This window comes from Lactuca sativa, chromosome 4 (genome assembly GCF_002870075.4).
Source record: "Lactuca sativa cultivar Salinas chromosome 4, Lsat_Salinas_v11, whole genome shotgun sequence".
In the NCBI taxonomy this organism is placed as follows: Eukaryota; Viridiplantae; Streptophyta; class Magnoliopsida; order Asterales; family Asteraceae; genus Lactuca; species Lactuca sativa.
This window is the reverse complement of record NC_056626.2, coordinates 155819044-155839256: the sequence shown is the minus strand read 5'-3', so window position 1 is coordinate 155839256 and position 20213 is coordinate 155819044. Positions and strand designations below refer to the sequence as shown.

Genomic DNA, 20213 nt, shown 5'->3' with positions numbered 1-20213 from the left:
AACCACAACGACATCTTTATTAACCAATGTTACGACCGACAATTAAAAAGTAGATCATAATTGTTACCGGAATTAAGGTATACGCTGATGACCATATAAACACCCACAACATTCAAATGCGTTATATAATTCGTCTTTGATTTTCTTTTTAGTTAATAACATGGTTGAAAACATTAACAAGTTTGAGTTACCTACTATATCATAGTTAAAGATAGAACCCACCACGTGGCTTAAAAACACTACTCAAACAAGTACTTTGAGTTTGCCCCTCCATAAATCAAAGAATATGCAAAAGAAAAAGGATTAAAAAGAATAATTGGTAGCTGCCGACTTAAATAATAATAATAAAATTGAATTAGATCTGCAGTTACAGTCTCACAGATATGATGTGAATTTAAGTTAATTCCTTGCCTACAATCGGTGATATTCCGTTTCTTCAAAGCGATCTAAATCTGAGATCTCAATGGGCCCTCCCCCTTTCTTTCACCTCAAATTCACATATTCTCTCTCTCTCTCTCTCTCTCTCTCTCTCTCTCTCATGGCAAATTCGTCTTTCCCTACTTTTCAATCTCACGTAACCTTGCTTTGCAGTTGCGCATATTAGCAACAGACTCACTCTCCTCACAACTCACAAGTAAGTAACCACCAAATCTTGCGCACATTAGCAACAGACTTTTGACTTATGATTATGAATCATGACTGTTTCCTGTAACCACCGTTTGTTCAGAATCCATGTTTCCATTCTGCATTACATTTACAGTCAGTGTCAAGCAGTTGAGTAGGGTCAACTATAATTCATAATTATAATAAAATCTGTATATTTATAAAATAAAACCCCACCTCATCCTCATGTCGTTGGTTCAAAGAGGGACTCTTTCCCACAGGAGTTGCTGCAACTGCCTTTGACAAATCCCTTAAAGTTCCCTACATATCATCATATTCATAACAATTAACAATTAACAATTAATGACAGGTTCAAATTAGGTTTTTCTAGTTTTAATACCCTTTTGTAAGCAACTCTTCTATTAATAGATAATAACATTATGGTTAGCTTTGGTAACAATTTATAGCAATAACTCGTGTCAAATATAATGTTGGTGAAAATGGTTATAAAATGCACTGAATCAAAAAAGAAAAGAAGCCACCTTATTTGCCCACATCAAGCCACATGCATTACAGAGTGTCCTAGGTCCATCAGGTCCTCTGCGCATCAATGGAGTAGATTTCTCATTGATCCCACAATGCCTACACCTGACAATCACATACATATATTCACATTCCAAACTCACATACCATGATAAATAAAGTAAAGGTTTTGTTTTCTTTTTTTTAGCTGTATATATATATATATATATATATATATATATATTTATATTATATGGAAGCTGCCTTACGCGGTTTCTTGATGCTGGGAACCACTACCATCCGAGTGCCAACCACCTTGGTTTGAATCCCAACTTGTAGCTGCAGAATCTTCATGGACACCCTTTGAAGAAGTAAATTGCCCTTTATTCCTTTGCATCCTACAATCAAACAATATCCCATTATAACCACATTTTCAAATTTCAAAATAATCACATATGATTATATGATATTACCTGAGTGCCACTTCCTTGCGAACAGTGTAACGAATTTTCTTCTCAAAATTCCGTTCTTTCCTCTTTTCACGGAATCTCATCAGTGATGCCAGTCTCTGAGGGACATTTAACCGTTGTGGAGTACTTCCCAGATCCTGTTCCAAAATATAAAAAAAGGTAAATTGTATCAACTCAACTTCCACTCATTGACTCATACATACTACATACCCTGTTACTCTGCTGATAATGGGTTAATGACATGTAAGGCATGCTTGAGGATGTTTCACGCCCACCCAGTAGTAAAAGAACAGCTTGAACCTGATCAACATATAACTTCATTTCTTTTTATTACATAACTCATGACTCATAAGTGAAACAGATTCATATACCTTCTCAGGAGAGACTGAATCAAACACATAAACCTGACCCTGGAAAGAGAGTGTAAGCTGGTTTGTATCCTCGATGCTGCCACGTGCCATCATTGCATTGTGGTTATCTGATGACAGGTTTCCTGGATCAGACCCAATATCATCCTGATCTTCATGCTCAATCATGTTCCCATTACTTAAATCATGTATCACTTCATGTTCTTGCTCTTGTATGTAATGTGTGTGCGGATGGTATGTTGGATTGCTGTCTGTCATCTGCATTGCTGATTCGTTCTCATGAAGCTCGTCCATATCTCCAAACACTTTTTGTATCCGATTGATTACAGAATTCTGATTAATGAAAGAACATCAATAACTATGCATTCATATCAAATCCAGTATATGATCAATCAACTTCATGTCTAGTACTTTCCAAATTTCCAATTAAGTTAGATTCCTTCTCACATGTAGCACAAAAATTACCCTACTTCGTGAATCTCATTCTTAAAAAATTAATAAGTCCAATGTGCTTAAGAGTGGCAAACAGATATCGGTCGAGGGGAAGGGAGATGTCGTAATTTTGGCATTTTGCAAAAGATTATACTTCGATTACCAACAAAAGAACAAAGTATCACACACGAACACTCAAGTAATGTGGACAGTGATACACTTACTCGGCGATCAGGCTAGGCAACTATCCGTTGTGGTTACTTTAATACGAGAAAGGCATTTGCAGGATCCACCAAAAGTCTAGCTTTTTTGTTGGTTTTCCTCGGTTTCAACGGAAGGATTTGAAATGGAGCTACCATGGAATTTCAGGACGAAGAGGACAGAAGGGGTTCGAAGATGAATTTTTTATGAGAGATTTGATTAGGGTTTCTATCGACGCACCTGCGACTGTTTATGATTTCCCCTTGATGATGATATTGAAAAGTGAATAAACCAAATATAAATCAATGTTTAGTTCTTCAACATTATTATTGTAGTTAATTGACTATTGTTTCTCTGTCAATCAGTTTATCCGGTGTGAAGGATAATGTTTTAGGATGTTAAAAATTAATTTGGGCCGTGTATGACGAACTAATTTTATATTTCTTTTTTTTATATATATATTTTTTGATTTGTTTGCTATTAATAATTTAAAAGAAAAAAAAAATAAAAACGAAAAATGACTCCCCCACAACATACCCTCTACTCTAATATTACTCATACCTTTCAATCCTCATCATTCATCTTCTTAAGTTCATCTTTGGAGTTAGAGAGAGATGGGTCGCGAGAGCCACCACTGTCATCACTTCACCCATCATCAGTTCATCTTCTTTTTCCTTCCCCTTTTCTTTTATCACTTGCATTTGCAATCGTTGAAGACACCAAAAGTTTGAAATGTTTATTATAATCTCCCTTTTAAGTTCTGATGTCGTCATCACCATAGTCTCCGACGAACTACTGAACGTCGCCATTGTCTTAAGATACATTGACCGTGAACTTATCCCAAAATCAAACCATATGATGAGCCCAAAATCTTAACACCATTGACTCTTTGCTATGCCATTACCGACCACTACTAGCAACGAGGATCAAACCATGAACTTTTGTGATACATCCAACCCTTACCAATTCCGGTGTACTCCCACTAGGGCACCCACTCGATACAATCACCAAGAATTTTTATGACTTACGACTGCATAAAGAATTGCCAACCTGAGAATTACAACTCTAACAACCGCTTGTGAACCACTGGAATTATTGCATACAACCTGTTGAGACTTTCTGATACCTACCTGATACTTCCCTCAATCCTTACTACTTCCCTTATCCAACCAACAGATTTATGACTCGCCCGACCCCCATCAACACGGCAACCCCGAAAACACCATGAGCATAAGAAATTAACAATATGATCTCTAGGCCCACAACCTATGACCGGAATGCTTCCGATAACACGCAGGCCTTGACGACACTCTCACAGCGCCACTGTGTCACACCCCAAAACCTGAACGGCGGAAACGTTTAGGGGTGGAGGACGTCATGTACAGTATCACAACAATGCATAATAGTAAACAAGCAACCACATCATCCATTGCATTAATAATATAATTTTAATACAACTGTGTTCTGTATAGTTTATAAGACACCAAAAATATGAATCAAAATAAGAAATGAGCCTTGAACGTGCTCCCTCTTCTCAAAACCTGGCATCGGTACCTGTCTACTGATGACCTGAGAATACAAGCTATTTTGAAAGCATAGATCAGCATTAAATTTGGTGAGTTCATAAGTATTTTAGTGTCGTTGCTTGTATGAAAGTGTTTGTATATGTTTGATGTAAATGTTTGTATCTCCTAGAAAATCCTATATTTTCTACTAAATAGCAGCCTTCTACCAAGGCCCAAATGTTCTGTGTGTTGTGTTGTCTGTAAAAGTGTATCTTTCATTCTTTCCCAAGTATGACTATCGTTACCAAAATATAGTTTACATTACCGTTTATGTGAGAAGATCACGGTGTGAATGCAATGGGAAAATAATAGTGTACAGTAGTATTGTATGTAAGTAACTACCAATGTACTAACTACCTTAAACCAGTTTGTTAATTAAGGTAAAATGTGATATGATTGTAACCATACTTGATAGACTTAGTATAACATGACGCTCTAAGGCATCGAAATGGAATGACATTAGTCACTCGTAGACCTGCAGGTCCCACTATAGCTAGCAGCAAGGTGTAGGATAGTCAATCCTGTATAGATCTATACACCAACTCATGCTCTCCCTCCAGGAGACTTTGGTTGCAAAACGCGACACAGCAATTGCTTGCCATGTCATGAAGTAGTGGCTCACATTAATGTTATAGTGTTCTAGTGTTTGTATAGTATGTTCTAGTGTATTGTATGTTCTCTCTATACTAGTGTAGTGTATGTTTTCTTGTATAGTGTAGTGTATGTTCTCTTTGTTTCTCATAATAGCATGTTCTCTTTGTTTCTCATCATAGTATGTTTTCTCTGTTTCTCATAATATATGTTTGTATTGACTCATGAATGAATTGACTCTAGTATGTTTCATTGTTCTAGTAATAGTGAGTAGTGACTTCCTAAACTATACCTATTATAGTTTACTAGTAAAGTTGTTTGTCTAAATGAACATGTTTGTACACCTTTGCTACCCAAAGGTATTGAACAAAATGTAGAACTTTAATATCCATATACATACACATAATATATAACTAAGATTCAAACGACCGTCGGACAAACAACCGAATACCCTAAGTCCACAACCAAACAAGGAACATGAAATAAGGCGAGTTATCAGTCCTAAGTCCTTTCAATCCTACTTATATAACTATATCTATATAGACATGATTTTGACAATATATAAGTTTAAAATAGTTTAATATGGAGTTTTACATATAAAAAGTTTGTAAAACGAATTGAAGTAGTTTGTTTGATAACACAGTTTAAAGTATAGTAAATTCATATGTTTGATAGTTATTAATCACATGTGATTGATATAATAACTATAATGATTCAACTTGTATTCCCCCCCCCCCCCCCCCCATAAAAGCATTTAAAATCATTTTAAAGGTAAGTTAAAGGGTATGAATTCACCTGTAGTGAGTGGTTTGGATGAAAGAGTGGTATAGGATGCTAAGTGTCAAGTGAAGAGTTGAGCACATACACAGATCCTATTAGGCAATATAATGACACATATATGTATACAATTAGTGTATAAACAACTAATCATGTAAAGAAAGACACCCTAGGACTTAGGAAACACTTATATTGAAGTGTTAGAAGTACAAAGGGTTGCATCTAAGGGGTGTATGGCCACACTATGGTGTTTACGGCCAAGGAGTTCATGGTCTTAGGAGTTCACGGCCATAGAGTTTACGGCCTCATGAGTTTACGGTCGTAAAATCATGATGATTTGTGCTAAATGGTGTTTTAAGGTCTTACAAACAACAAAGAAGTGTTATAGCCTCATGTCCAAACCTTAAGAAGGAGTTATGGTCCATATGCACCTCTAACTAGGGTTTACGGCCAAGGGAGATGCACTTGGCCGTAAGCACCTCTTGTTCTTGGGAAATGGATGATTTCAAGGTGTTTATCATGTGTTGCAACTAGATATCGAGTATAGGGAAGTAATACTTATGATATAGAAACTAAGAAGGTTGATTTTGGACCAAAACATGAGTGTGTGTTCTTGGTGTTCTTAGTGAAATGAAGAACACTTGAAGATCTAACAAAAAGAAGAGATTTCATGGATGAAATCATGTATCTTAACTAGATATGGAAGGATATAAACTTGAAAATGGAAAGATTACTTACTAGATTGAAGATCAAGATGAAAGTTCGGGATGATACTTGAGAGAGAAGTCGGTTCTTGAGGTGTAAAGGTGAATAATGAAGAAAAGAGATGGAATATCATGTTTAAGGACATGAGTTTACGGCCACCTTGAGTTTATGGCCGTAAACTCACATGGTGTGGCCGTAAACTCCACATGATGAAGTTTATGGCTTGCTTGATGCACAATGGACTCAAGCAGATACTTCCTAACACTCATTTCTTGGATGTACTAGGCATAAAACACTCTAATTGACTCTAAAAAATGCTAGAAGATAGCAAATTGAGTCCAACTTTGATTGATTTGAACATCTATTCAAGATAGAAATTTCGGGTTGTCTCATCATCCCACCGTTAGAGAGGATTTTGTCCCGAAATTAGAGTTTAAGCAATTAAGTAGTTACAAATAACTAAGCGAAAAGTTGAGGATATTTCAATTTCATTTGATTCTCTTGCTCCCAAGTGAATTCAGGTCCTTGCTTGGCATTCCAGCGAACCTTCATTATCGGGATACGGTTTTGCTTCATTCACTTGACCTCTCGGTCCATGATCTCTACAGGTTCTTCCACGAAGTTGAGGCTCTCGTTGATCTCGATCTCGTCGAGTGGGATTACAAGAGTCTCGTCGGACAGACACTTTTTCAAGTTTGAGACATGGAAAGTAGAATGTACGTTACTGAGTTCGCGAGGTAGTTTGAGTTTATAAGCTACAGGGCCGATTCTAGCAAGAATCTCGAAAGACCCTATGTATCTTGGATTTAGCTTTCCACGCTTTCCGAAACGTATCAAGCCCTTCCAGAGTGAGACCTTCAATAGAACACGGTCGCCAACCTAGAATTCCAAAGGTTTCCTTCTCTTGTCTGTGTAGCTTTTCTATCGGTCTCTAGAGGCTTTCAATCGTTCACGGATTTGAACGATCTTCTCTGTCATTTCTCGAATGATTTTCGGACCTGTGAGAGTGCTGTCAGAAACTCGTCCTTTAGCTAACTGTGTGTCACCCACATCAGCCCAACACAGAGGGGATCTGCATTTACGGCCATAGAGGGCTTCAAATGGAGCAGCCTTTATGCTCATGTGATAACTATTATTGTAGGAGAACTCGACAAGGGGTAGATAAATATCTCATGCCTTTCCAAAGTCAATCACACAGGCTCGCAACATATCTTCCAGAGTTTGAATAGTCCTCTCACTTTGTCCGTCGGTTTGTGGATGGTAGGCTGTACTCATGTCCAACCTAGTTCCTAGGGAACTTTATAGCGACTGCCAGAACCTCGAAGTGAATCTACTATCTCTATCTGAGATAATGGATATGGGAACACCATGCAGTTGTATAATCTCCCTAATGTATGTTCTAGTGAGTTTCTCCATTTTGTCAGTTTCCTTGATAGGCAGGAAGTGTGCGGACTTGGTTAACCTGTCTGCGATCACCCAAATGGTATTGAGACCACCCGTAGTCTTGGGCAACTTGGTTATGAAGTCCATCGTGATCTGCTCCCACTTCCATTCAGGTATCTCCGGTTGCTGAAGTAAACCTGATGGTTTTTGGTATTCGACCTTAACCTTAGTGCAAGTAAGACATTTACTCACGAAGGTAGCAATCTCTGCTTTCATGTTAGGCCACCAGTATAACTTTTTAAGATCCAGATACATCTTATCTGAACCTGGGTGGACGGATTATCGAGTGTTGTGCGCTTCGTTCATGACCAAGTCTCTGAAACCACCGTGTTTCGGTGTCCAGATCCGATCCATGAAATATAAGGCTCCACCAACCTTGACTTCCAAGTTCATATCCATCCCTCTCAGGGATTCACCCGCCACATTTTCAGGTTTTAAGGCTTCAAGTTGCGCCTCCTTAATTTGTGTGGATAGATGTGAATGGATAGTCATAGTTAATGATTTGACTCTACGACCAGAGTATTCTTTCCGACTTAGGGCGTCAGCTACTACGTTGGCTTTATCGGGATGATAACGAATTTCACATTCGTAGTCACTGAGTAGCTCAACCCACCGTCGTTGTCTCATATTGAGCTCCTTCTGGTCGAATATATGTTGTAGGCTCTTGTGGTCTGTAAAGATAGTGTTTTTCATACCATACAGGTAGTGTCTCCATATCTTCATAGCAAACACTACTGCTCCTAACTCAAGATCATGTGTTGTGTAGTTGACCTCGTGTGTCTTCAGTTTTCTTGAGGCATAGGCGATGACCTTACCTTGTTGCATCAGAACACAGCTGAGCCCTTGATTGGATGCATCGCAATAGACCACAAAGTCTTATATCCCTTCGGGGAGTGATAGTATCGGTGCGGTGCATAAGGCTCGTTTCAGCTTTTGGAACGCTTTCTCTTGTTTCTCTTCCCAGTCAAAGGCCACGCCCTTTTGGGTCAATGTAGTAAGCGGTTTCGCGATCCTAGAGAAGTTCTGAATGAACCTACGATAGTAGCTAGCGAGGCCTAGAAATTGGCGAATTTTGGTAGGCATCTTCGGTGCTGACCAGTTCTCGATGGCTTTGATTTTGGAAGGGTCCACATGAATTCCCTCTTCACTAACAACCTGACCCAGGAATTCAACTCTTCGAATCCAAAACTCGCATTTAGAGAACTTTGCGTAGAGCTTCTCTGATCGTAATTTTTCCAAGATCTGACATAGATGCTGTAGCAACCCAAATTTCTTTGACCAAAAAATTTCGTTTTAAAAAAACATCACTTTTAGAGAATATAAAAGGGCTAAAACATTGTCTGATCAAAATATCACACCAGTGAACCGCGTCTAAAAAACCAAGTCATACATTTAATTAAAATATCAGAGTACAAATCCCAGTGAAGCTCGTAATTGCGGAAATCGGAGAGTGTGTGCGTGACGTGCCGCTACCGCGCCGACTCCTTTCCCCTAGCTGAGGAGGTACCTGAAACCAAACTGAAAACTGTAAGCACAAGGCTTAGTGAGTTCCCCCATAATACCACATACCATGCAACATATAGCAACCATTATTCAGCTAGGAGTTACGGGCCTTGCCCACACTCGGGAAGATACGGGCCCTGCCCACACTTCGCTAGTCGGGAGATACGGGCATCGCCCACACTTGTGAAGATACGGGCCCTGCCCATACTTCGCTATCTGGGAGATACGGGCCTAGCCCACACTCCGACCTCGGAGAGATACGGGCCCTGCCCACACTCAACCACTAACCCATAACATACAAGTATCACACAGACAACAAGTATAAGCAATTCTATCATGTTAACACATATATCGTACTTAACTACAACAGAGATACGGGCTCGGCCCACACTCTAGTACTAGCATCTCGTCTACACGGGTCGGCCTTGGTGCCTTAGACCCGTTCCTACTGGGAAGGAAACTCACCTCGAAATAGCTGTTGGTCTGTGTGGGAACTGATCACCTACTACTACTGTTGCTGCTGCTCCGGAAACCCTCCGACTTCCTGTCGAGGATTGCGACTGGGCGCTCAATGTAGTTCAGGCTGTCATCAACCTGAATATCCTCCAAAGGTACTACTGCAGAATCGTCCACTAGGCACTTTCGCAACTGTGAAACATGGAAAGTGCTGTGGATCTGGCTAAGCTCGGCTGGCAGATCCAACCTATATGCTACCTTGCCCACCCGGGCTACGACCCTGAACGGTCCGATGAATCGCAGGCCCAACTTGCCCCGCTTCCTGAATCGGATGACGCCTTTCCACGGCGACACCTTCAGGAGAACCATATCCCCGACCTGGAACTCTAAATTGGATCGACGCTTGTCGGCATAACTTTTCTGCCGACTCTGAGCAGTCTGAAGCCTGCTCCGGACCTGCTGGATCCTCTCAGTCGTCTTGAGCACCACTTTGGTGCTTCCCATGACTCTCTGGCCAACCTCACCCCAGCATATCGGGGTCCTACACCTCCGTCCGTACAACATCTCGAAGGGAGGGCGGTCGATACTCGCGTGATAGCTGTTGTTGTAGGAGAACTCGGCCAGGGGAAGATAGGTATCCCAGCTACCACCGAAATCTAGCACGCACGCCCGCAGCATATCCTCCAGAGTCTGGATGGTCCGCTCGCTCTGCCCATCCGTCTGCGGGTGAAAGGCAGTGCTAAAATGCAGACGAGTGCCTAACTCGTCATGGAATCTCTTCCAAAACCTGGAAGTAAAACGCACATCCCTGTCCGAGATCACCGATACCGGCACCCCATGCCGTGCCACAATCTCCCTGATATAGATGTCGGCCAATTTCTCGGCCGATATGCTCTCCTGAATCAGAATAAAGTGAGCACTCTTGGTCAATCTATTCACGATGACCCAAATCGAATCCACTCCACGTGCGGTCCTGGGAAGCTTCGTGATAAAATCCATCGTGATATCTTCCCATTTCCACAGTGGAATATCCAACGGCTGCATCTTGCCATGCGGTCTCTAATGTTCGGCCTTGACCTTCCTGCAGGTCAAACATCGCTCGACATACCATGCCACATCCCGCTTCATGCAGGGCCACCAATAGTCTAGACGAAGATCCCTATACATCTTCGTCGCCCCGGGATGAATAGAGAATCGGGACTTGTGCGCCTCCTCCATCAAAATCTGGCGCACGCCTCCGTGATACGGCACCCACACCCTATGGTGTAGTGTCAATAACCCTCGGCTATCATAATCGAAGGAGGAAACCTGACCTACTACACGCTCGCTCTTCCGATGCTCCTCCTTGATAGCCTCCTGTTGAGCCTCCCTAATCTGCTCCAACAGGGGAGTCACCACGGTCATCCGCATGCAAACGTCCCTGATCGGCGCCGCCTTGCGGCTAAGCGCATCGGCCACCACATTGGCCTTCCCCGGGTGGTAAAGGATCTCGCAATCATAATCCTTCACCACATCCAACCACCAACGCTGCCTCATGTTCAGATTTGGCTGATCCATGAGGTACCTCAAACTCTTGTGGTCCGTGTAGATGGTACACCGAACCCCATAGAGGTAATGTCGCCAAATCTTGAGGGCAAATACCACCGCCCCCAACTCCAAATCGTGCGTCGGGTAATTCGCCTCGTGAGGCTTGAGCTGCCTTGAAGCGTAAGCAATGACATGCCCCCTTTGCATCAGCACCGCGCCCAACCCAGAAATGGACGCATCACAATAAACCACAAAATCCTCTACGCCCTCTGGCAGGGCTAAGATCGGCGCCTCACACAATCTCTGTCTCAGCGTCTCAAATGCAGCCTGCTGCTCGGGTCCCCACCGAAAGACCGCGGCTTTCTTCGTCAGCCGTGTCAGGGGCACGGCTATCTTGGAGAAATCCTGAATAAATCTCCGATAGTAGCCTGCCAATCCCAGGAAACTCCGAATCTCAGATGGAGACTTCGGAACCTCCCATCTCATCACGGCCTCGACCTTGGCCGGATCGACCAGAATCCCGTTCTGGTTGACGAGGTGTCCCAGAAATTGCACCTCGCGCAACCAAAACTCACACTTGGAGAACTTGGCATACAAGCTCTCCCTCCTCAGGGTCTCTAACACCTCTCTCAGATGCTCCTCATGTTCCTCACGGGTCTTGGAATAAACCAAGATATCATCGATAAAGACTATCACAGACCGGTCCAGCATCGGTCTGCATACACGGTTCATGAGGTCCATGAACGCGGCAGGAGCATTGGTGAGCCCAAACGGCATCACCACGAACTCATAATGGCCATAGCGCGTCCGAAACACGGTCTTCTGCATATCCTCCTCCCTGACCCTCATCTGATGATAACCCGAACGCAAATCAATCTTGGAGAACCAAGATGCGCCCTGAAGCTGGTCAAAGAGGTCATCAATCCTCGGAAGCGGGTAACGGTTCTTCACCGTTACCTTGTTCAGCTCCCGATAATCTATACACATCCGATGCGACCCGTCCTTCTTCTTCACAAACAGAATCGGGGCTCCCCAGGGCGAACTGCTCGGACGAATGAACCCCTTGTCTAGCAGCTCCTGCAGCTGCGTAGACAACTCCTGCATCTCGGGAGGAGCCAACCGATACGGTGCCTTGGCTATCGGAGCCGCACCAGGAACAAGGTCGATCCTAAACTCCACCTGTCGCTCCGGAGGTATCCCAGGAAGCTCCTCTGGGAAGACGTCTACAAAGTCCCGAACCACCGGAACCTCGCTCATCGATGCATTACCCGCCTTTCGGGTATCCATCACATACGCGACATAACCTGCGCATCCCTGCTGGAGATAGCGCCTAGCCCTCGCTGCTGAACATACAACGGGTCCACACTGCGGCCTTTCTCCATGAATTACTAACTCTCCCCCACTTGGGGTCCTGACTCGCACTAGGTGCTGCGCGCAATCTATCACCGCCCCATTAGGGCTCAACCAATCCATGCCAATAATCACCTTGTTCCCACGCAACGGTATGGGAACCAAGTCTACCAAGTAACGCTCCTCGAACAACCGCAGAACGCAATCTCGGAACACCATCGATGCTCGCACCGAACGATCATCAGCAATCTCTACCTCTAAAGGACAATCTAACTCTCCTGAAGTCTCATGAAACCTCTTGCTAAGCGCAAGAGAAACAAACGATCGGGATGCACCCGAATCAAACAATACCTGAGCTGGGATGCCGTTCACAAGGAACGATCCTAAAGCATACAGAGCACATATCAATAACATAACATCATAAAAATAAGATAGAGGGAAAGAATCATACCCGTCACCACATCGGGTGCGGCGCGTGCCTCCTCGGTAGTCAGCTGAAATGCCCGGCTCCTCACCACTGGAGCCTCTGCCTTGCCCTGCCGCCATCCGTGATCCGCAGGGTCGCTGGAGCTGGCGCCTTCACTGGCGCTGAAACTGTGAACTGGGGGCAATTGGCCTTCTTGTGGCCCCTCTGATTGCAGTGAAAACACAGCAACTCCGATGTCTGAATAGCTGAAACTGGAGCAGTACAATCCCTGCTAAAGTGCCCTGGCTTGCCGCACTTGTAGCAGCCTACTGAACCCATCCTACATGCCCCCACATGCGTCCTGCCGCACTTCCCACAGCGGCTCGGTCCTGACTGACCTTTCGGCCTACCATCTGATCCCTTGGGCTTCTTCCCCGAAGCCCCTCCTGCCTGACCCTCCTCTAGTTTCCGTTTCCGGATGTGCTCCAAATCTGTCTCCCTCTCCCTTGCCCTGGCAATCATGGAGTCTAGGGTAGGGCAAGCCGAAAAGCTAACATGCTCCCGGATGTCAGCTCGTAGCATATCATGGTAACGAGTCCTCCTCATGTCCTCGTCACCGGCATACTGGGGCACCAACAAAGCCCTCTCCCTGAACTTGGCGGTGATCTCCGCCACAGTCTCCGTCGTCTGCCTCATGTCAAGAAACTCCCTGGCCAGCTGCTGAAGCTCGACCGCCGGCACGAACTCTACCCTGAACCTGGTCACAAAGTCCGACCAGGTCATAGCCTCGATAGCTGAGGCTCCCAACGAGTCACCCACTGACTCCCACCAATCCCGGGCTCGGTCCCGTAGACATCCCGTTGCATACCTCACCTTCGACCCCTCGGGGCAGAAGCTAGTCAACTGGGCAGACTCGATGTCTGCAATCCATCGCCTGGCAACAATGGGGTCTTTCACCCCATGGAAATCCGGCGCACCGCTGCCCCTGAAGTCCTTGAAGGACAGCGTGCGAGATCCTGACTGGCTAGATGCCATATCACTCCTGAATGCCCGAAGGCGATCCTCCATCAACTCCATGATCCCTTCCTTGATCGACCCAAAGATAATGGGAGTCGACTCAAGGATACCCCTGGTGATCTCTGACGCGATGAACTCGCGTAGCCCCTCATCAATTGGCTCGGAACCTGATCCCGAACTTGACCCCTCTCCTGAGCCGCCATCTACCGGCCTCGATCGGAGTACCACCATTCTGCAATACATCACAACAATCATTAGTGATACTGATACTCCCTGAGGGATCACATCTACTTACAAGTTCCCTGGTCTTATCTTGGCCATCCTTGGTTCGGGTACAGATCCTCTGCTTTCAGTAGTACGGGCCCATACTACCTTCCACATCTATCCGTACCTTCTTCAAGGATTGCCTCGACTCCACCAGATCCCTTTCACTACTGCTGATCACTGCTATACTCATCCTAGGCTTGCCCTAGGGAAATCTCTAGTTCCACTCTAACCAGTCCTCAGCTGCTACAGGCCTCCTTGTAATGCCAGTTAGCCATTACCCGAATACCATCACATGTGACGAGGCCCAAATAATTCTTCGAGTATCCGACTCGTCCCTACAACGGTTGGACTCAAACAAGAGCTGCGCAGTAGGATCAAATCCGGCACTCTAAGATTATTCAACCCTGGTCACACGTGGCGTGACGCATTCGCCTAATGGCTAACTCCCATTATTCAGAGTCCCACGAAGCACGAAGCAAGCAGCATTCAGATAAGGGGTAACAATCTCAACTAACTCTATCACCTTCAGGAACTGAGCTAGCATAAGTGCTAAGCTCATACTACCAGGCATAACCTAATCAGGCTATCCTACTTACCGTCTACCCGATAACTAGCATGCAATTTTTCATACAACCAAAACACAAATAGCAGGCACATAAGGCATCACTCCTAGATCCTTAGTCCTATTCTAGCATGCTGTTCTACGAAAGCTGATAAACACAACATAAACCGGTATGGGTGCTTTGGGGAATACTTACTTGAGCTCGGCCGGTCGCGCACATCACACACTTCGTTATTTCAAAACTCCTTTCTCCATTTTAGAAAACATTTTCTTTTAGAAAATCCTTTAATCCCTTGATTTGAGTCCAGACACTCCCGAAGGTGTGTCCGAATCCCTCAAACCAGGGCTCTGATACCAACTTGTAACAACCCAATTTTCTTTGACCAAAAAATTTCGTTTTAAAAAAACATCACTTTTAGAGAATATAAAAGGGCTAAAACATTGTCTGATCAAAATATCACACCAGTGAACCGCGTCTAAAAAACCAAGTCATACATTTAATTAAAATATCAGAGTACAAATCCCAGTGAAGCTCGTAATTGCGGAAATCGGAGAGTGTGTGCGTGACGTGCCGCTACCGCGCCGACTCCTTTCCCCTAGCTGAGGAGGTACCTGAAACCAAACTGAAAACTGTAAGCACAAGGCTTAGTGAGTTCCCCCATAATACCACATACCATGCAACATATAGCAACCATTATTCAGCTAGGAGTTACGGGCCTTGCCCACACTCGGGAAGATACGGGCCCTGCCCACACTTCGCTAGCCGGGAGATACGGGCCTCGCCCACACTTGTGAAGATACGGGCCCTGCCCACACTTCGCTATCTGGGAGATACGGGCCTAGCCCACACTCCGACCTCGGAGAGATACGGGCCCTGCCCACACTCAACCACTAACCCATAACATATAAGTATCACACAGACAACAAGTATAAGCAATTCTATCATGTTAACACATATATCGTACTTAACTACAACAGAGATACGGGCTCGGCCCACACTCTAGTACTAGCATCTCGTCTACACGGGTCGGCCTTGGTGCCTTAGACCCGTTCCTACTGGGAAGGAAACTCACCTCGAAATAGCTGCTGGTCTGTGTGGGAACTGATCACCTACTACTGCTGCTGCTGCTCCGGAAACCCTCCGACTGCAATTCCCACAATATACTCAATCAAACACTGCTCACTAACCTTTGGGTAAAAATGACCATTTTACCCCTGACCTTGCCCTAAGTCAAAGTCAGAGTCAACTTTCAGTTGACCTCGACTCGCCGAGTTGGCTTTCCGACTCGCCGAGTCCCTACGCAAACGACTGCCCTGAATCCCGATCCTACCCGTCGAGTTAGGCGACGACTCGACGGGTTCGCCTTCATGACCAATATTCAAGTCCTTCATCCTACTCGCCGAGTTGTATGAACAACTCGTCGAGTCCATCTTCATCCGAAGAACACTCATGCTAAGACTCGCCGAGTTGTATGAACAACTCGTCGAGTCTGTTCTTGATCTAAGGAGATTGCCTTGAACTCGCCGAGTCAGGGCATTGACTCGCCGAGTACCTCCATAGATGGGTTAAGCTTCCGACTCACTGAGTCACACCTTGTGACTCACTGCTCACTCGACACTACAAAAAGGGGGACAAACTCGAAGACTCGCGAGCAGACTCGCCGAGTCACATGAACGACTCGCCGAGTCGTTGCCATGCACTCCTAAAATATACCGATTTGCTCGATTCCAGTCCATGCCATTCATAGATCTGGACTTCTAGGACACGAATCACACGTAAAGTTTCCAACTTTACGTGTGGATATTCACCAATATGGATTTTAGGGCTCAAAATGTCTCAAAAGGGTAGATCTAGGGCTAACAAGCAACATGGGGCCAAAAAGCTAACAGATCTGAGCTCCTGGAGCTCAATCTTGCCTAGATCCAAAGGCCAAACGCCTTATTACGACATATAATGCACATACAAACTTGGGGAATTGACCAAGAAGGACCCAAATGAAGTTTAAGCATAGAATCAAGGGGAAAACGGGTTATACCTCAAAGGAACTGCTGGAAGAACACAATAATGGCCTGGATGGCTTCCTATCTTCTGGATCTACTACCTTCCTCCTTCAAAGCCTTCAAAAGTACACAACAAAACTTCAATCTTCAAAGAACAAGCACAAACGAGGGTTGGGGAGCTCTGGGGAGAGAATGGGGGCTGGCCTGGGGCAGATAAGCTGCTTAAATAGGGTGCAAACCCCTGAAACTTAGGGTTTCATCCAACAGCTGTGACTCGCCGAGTCCAGGATATGGACTCGTCGAGTCGACAATTTAAACGCGTCCCGGGTCCCGCATCCACTCGGCGAGTCGGACCTATGACTCGCCGAGTCCAAGGCTAAAAGAAAGGAAATACATCAAATAATATTTACGTACCAGGAACCGGGTGCTACAAATCTCCCCCACTTATTTTAGACTTCGTCCTCGAAGTCTGCCGCTCGATCCTGAAATAGCTCGGGGTAGTGCTCCATCATCTCGTCTACCGGCTCCCAAGTCCACTCCGAACCCTTGCGGTGCTGCCATTGCACCTTCACTAGCTCCACCCTCTTGTTCCTCAAATCCTTCGACTTCCTGTCGAGGATTGCGACTGGGCGCTCAATGTAGTTCAGGTTGTCATCAACCTGAATATCCTCCAAAGGTACTACTGCAGAATCGTCCACTAGGCACTTTCGTAACTTTGAAACATGGAAAGTGCTGTGGATCTGGCTAAGCTCGGCTGGCAGATCCAACCTATATGCTACCTTGCCCACCCGGGCTACGACCCTGAACGGTCCGATGAATCGCAGGCCCAACTTGCCCCGCTTCCTGAATCGGATGACGCCTTTCCACGGCGACACCTTCAGGAGAACCATATCCCCGACCTGGAACTCTAAATTGGATCGACGCTTGTCGGCATAACTTTTCTGCCGACTCTGAGCAGTCTGAAGCCTGCTCCGGACCTGCTGGATCCTCTCAGTCGTCTTGAGCACCACTTTGGTGCTTCCCATGACTCTCTGGCCAACCTCACCCCAGCATATCGGGGTCCTACACCTCCGTCCGTACAACATCTCGAAGGGAGGGCGGTCGATACTCGCGTGATAGCTGTTGTTGTAGGAGAACTCGGCCAGGGGAAGATAGGTATCCCAGCTACCACCGAAATCTAGCACGCACGCCCGCAGCATATCCTCCAGAGTCTGGATGGTCCGCTCGCTCTGCCCATCCGTCTGCGGGTGAAAGGCAGTGCTAAAATGCAGACGAGTGCCTAACTCGTCATGGAATCTCTTCCAAAACCTGGAAGTAAAACGCACATCCCTGTCCGAGATCACCGATACCGGCACCCCATGCCGTGCCACAATCTCCCTGATATAGATGTCGGCCAATTTCTCGGCCGATATGCTCTCCTGAATCAGAATAAAGTGAGCACTCTTGGTCAATCTATTCACGATGACCCAAATTGAATCCACTCCACGTGCGGTCCTGGGAAGCTTCGTGATAAAATCCATCGTGATATCTTCCCATTTCCACAGTGGAATATCCAACGGCTGCATCTTGCCATGCGGTCTCTAATGTTCGGCCTTGACCTTCCTGCAGGTCAAACATCGCTCGACATACCATGCCACATCCCGCTTCATGCAGGGCCACCAATAGTCTAGACGAAGATCCCTATACATCTTCGTCACCCCGGGATGAATAGAGAATCGGGACTTGTGCGCCTCCTCCATCAAAATCTGGCGCACGCCTCCGTGATACGGCACCCACACCCTATGGTGTAGTGTCAATAACCCTCGGCTATCATAATCGAAGGAGGAAACCTGACCTACTACACGCTCGCTCTTCCGATGCTCCTCCTTGATAGCCTCCTGTTGAGCCTCCCTAATCTGCTCCAACAGGGGAGTCACCACGGTCATCCGCATGCAAACGTCCCTGATCGGCGCCGCCTTGCGGCTAAGCGCATCGGCCACCACATTGGCCTTCCCCGGGTGGTAAAGGATCTCGCAATCATAATCCTTCACCACATCCAACCACCGACGCTGCCTCATGTTCATATTTGGCTGATCCATGAGGTACCTCAAACTCTTGTGGTCCGTGTAGATGGTACACCGAACCCCATAGAGGTAATGTCGCCAAATCTTGAGGGCAAATACCACCGCCCCCAACTCCAAATCGTGCGTCGGGTAATTCGCCTCGTGAGGCTTGAGCTGCCTTGAAGCGTAAGCAATGACATGCCCCCTTTGCATCAGCACCGCGCCCAACCCAGAAATGGACGCATCACAATAAACCACAAAATCCTCTACGCCCTCTGGCAGGGCTAAGATCGGCGCCTCACACAATCTCTGTCTCAGCGTCTCAAATGCAGTCTGCTGCTCGGGTCCCCACCGAAAGACCGCGGCTTTCTTCGTCAGCCGTGTCAGGGGCACGGCTATCTTGGAGAAATCCTGAATAAATCTCCGATAGTAGCATGCCAATCCCAGGAAACTCCGAATCTCAGATGGAGACTTCGGAACCTCCCATCTCATCACGGCCTCGACCTTGGCCGGATCGACCAGAATCCCGTTCTGGTTGACGAGGTGTCCCAGAAATTGCACCTCGCGCAACCAAAACTCACACTTGGAGAACTTGGCATACAAGCTCTCCCTCCTCAGGGTCTCTAACACCTCTCTCAGATGCTCCTCATGTTCCTCACGGGTCTTGGAATAAACCAAGATATCATCGATAAAGACTATCACAGACCGGTCCAGCATCGGTCTGCATACACGGTTCATGAGGTCCATGAACGCGGCAGGAGCATTGGTGAGCCCAAACGGCATCACCACGAACTCATAATGGCCATAGCGCGTCCGAAACACGGTCTTCTGCATATCCTCCTCCCTGACCCTCATCTGATGATAACCCGAACGCAAATCAATCTTGGAGAACCAAGATGCGCCCTGAAGCTGGTCAAAGAGGTCATCAATCCTCGGAAGCGGGTAACGGTTCTTCACCGTTACCTTGTTCAGCTCCCGATAATCTATACACATCCGATGCGACCCGTCCTTCTTCTTCACAAACAGAATCGGGGCTCCCCAGGGCGAACTGCTCGGACGAATGAACCCCTTGTCTAGCAGCTCCTGCAGCTGCGTAGACAACTCCTGCATCTCGGGAGGAGCCAACCGATACGGTGCCTTGGCTATCGGAGCCGCACCAGGAACAAGGTCGATCCTAAACTCCACCTGTCGCTCCGGAGGTATCCCAGGAAGCTCCTCTGGGAAGACGTCTACAAAGTCCCGAACCACCGGAACCTCGCTCATCGATGCATTACCCGCCTTTCGGGTATCCATCACATACGCGACATAACCTGCGCATCCCTGCTGGAGATAGCGCCTAGCCCTCGCTGCTGAACATACAACGGGTCCACACTGCGGCCTTTCTCCATGAATTACTAACTCTCCC

At 46.0% G+C, this 20213-nt stretch overlaps 1 protein-coding gene across 1 annotated transcript; it reads right to left on the bottom strand.

Moving 5' to 3' along the window:
• Window positions 1–331: 331 nt before the first annotated feature.
• On the bottom strand, window positions 332–2919 carry LOC111907430 (GATA transcription factor 24). The gene is made up of 8 exons (XM_023903193.3): window positions 2620–2919; window positions 1967–2296; window positions 1806–1895; window positions 1599–1732; window positions 1395–1523; window positions 1146–1251; window positions 841–924; window positions 332–743 (listed from the first exon to the last, which is right to left on the bottom strand). The coding sequence occupies exons 2-8, from the start codon at window positions 2255–2257 to the stop codon at window positions 687–689; spliced, it is 891 nt and encodes a 296-aa protein (XP_023758961.1). The 5' UTR covers window positions 2258–2296; window positions 2620–2919; the 3' UTR covers window positions 332–686.
• Between the last annotated feature and the right edge of the window lie 17294 nt (window positions 2920–20213).

Excerpts from the sequence above, each read along its gene's own strand:
- LOC111907430 (XM_023903193.3), bottom strand. The coding sequence starts at position 2,257 with ATGGACGAGCTTCATGAGAACGAATCAGCAATGCAGATGACAGACAGC. Across the intron at positions 1,524-1,598 it reads CGCAAGGAAGTGGCACTCAG|GATGCAAAGGAATAAAGGGC; the intron begins GTAATATCATAT and ends GTTTGATTGTAG. Across the intron at positions 1,252-1,394 it reads TCCCAGCATCAAGAAACCGC|GTGTAGGCATTGTGGGATCA; the intron begins GTAAGGCAGCTT and ends TGTGATTGTCAG.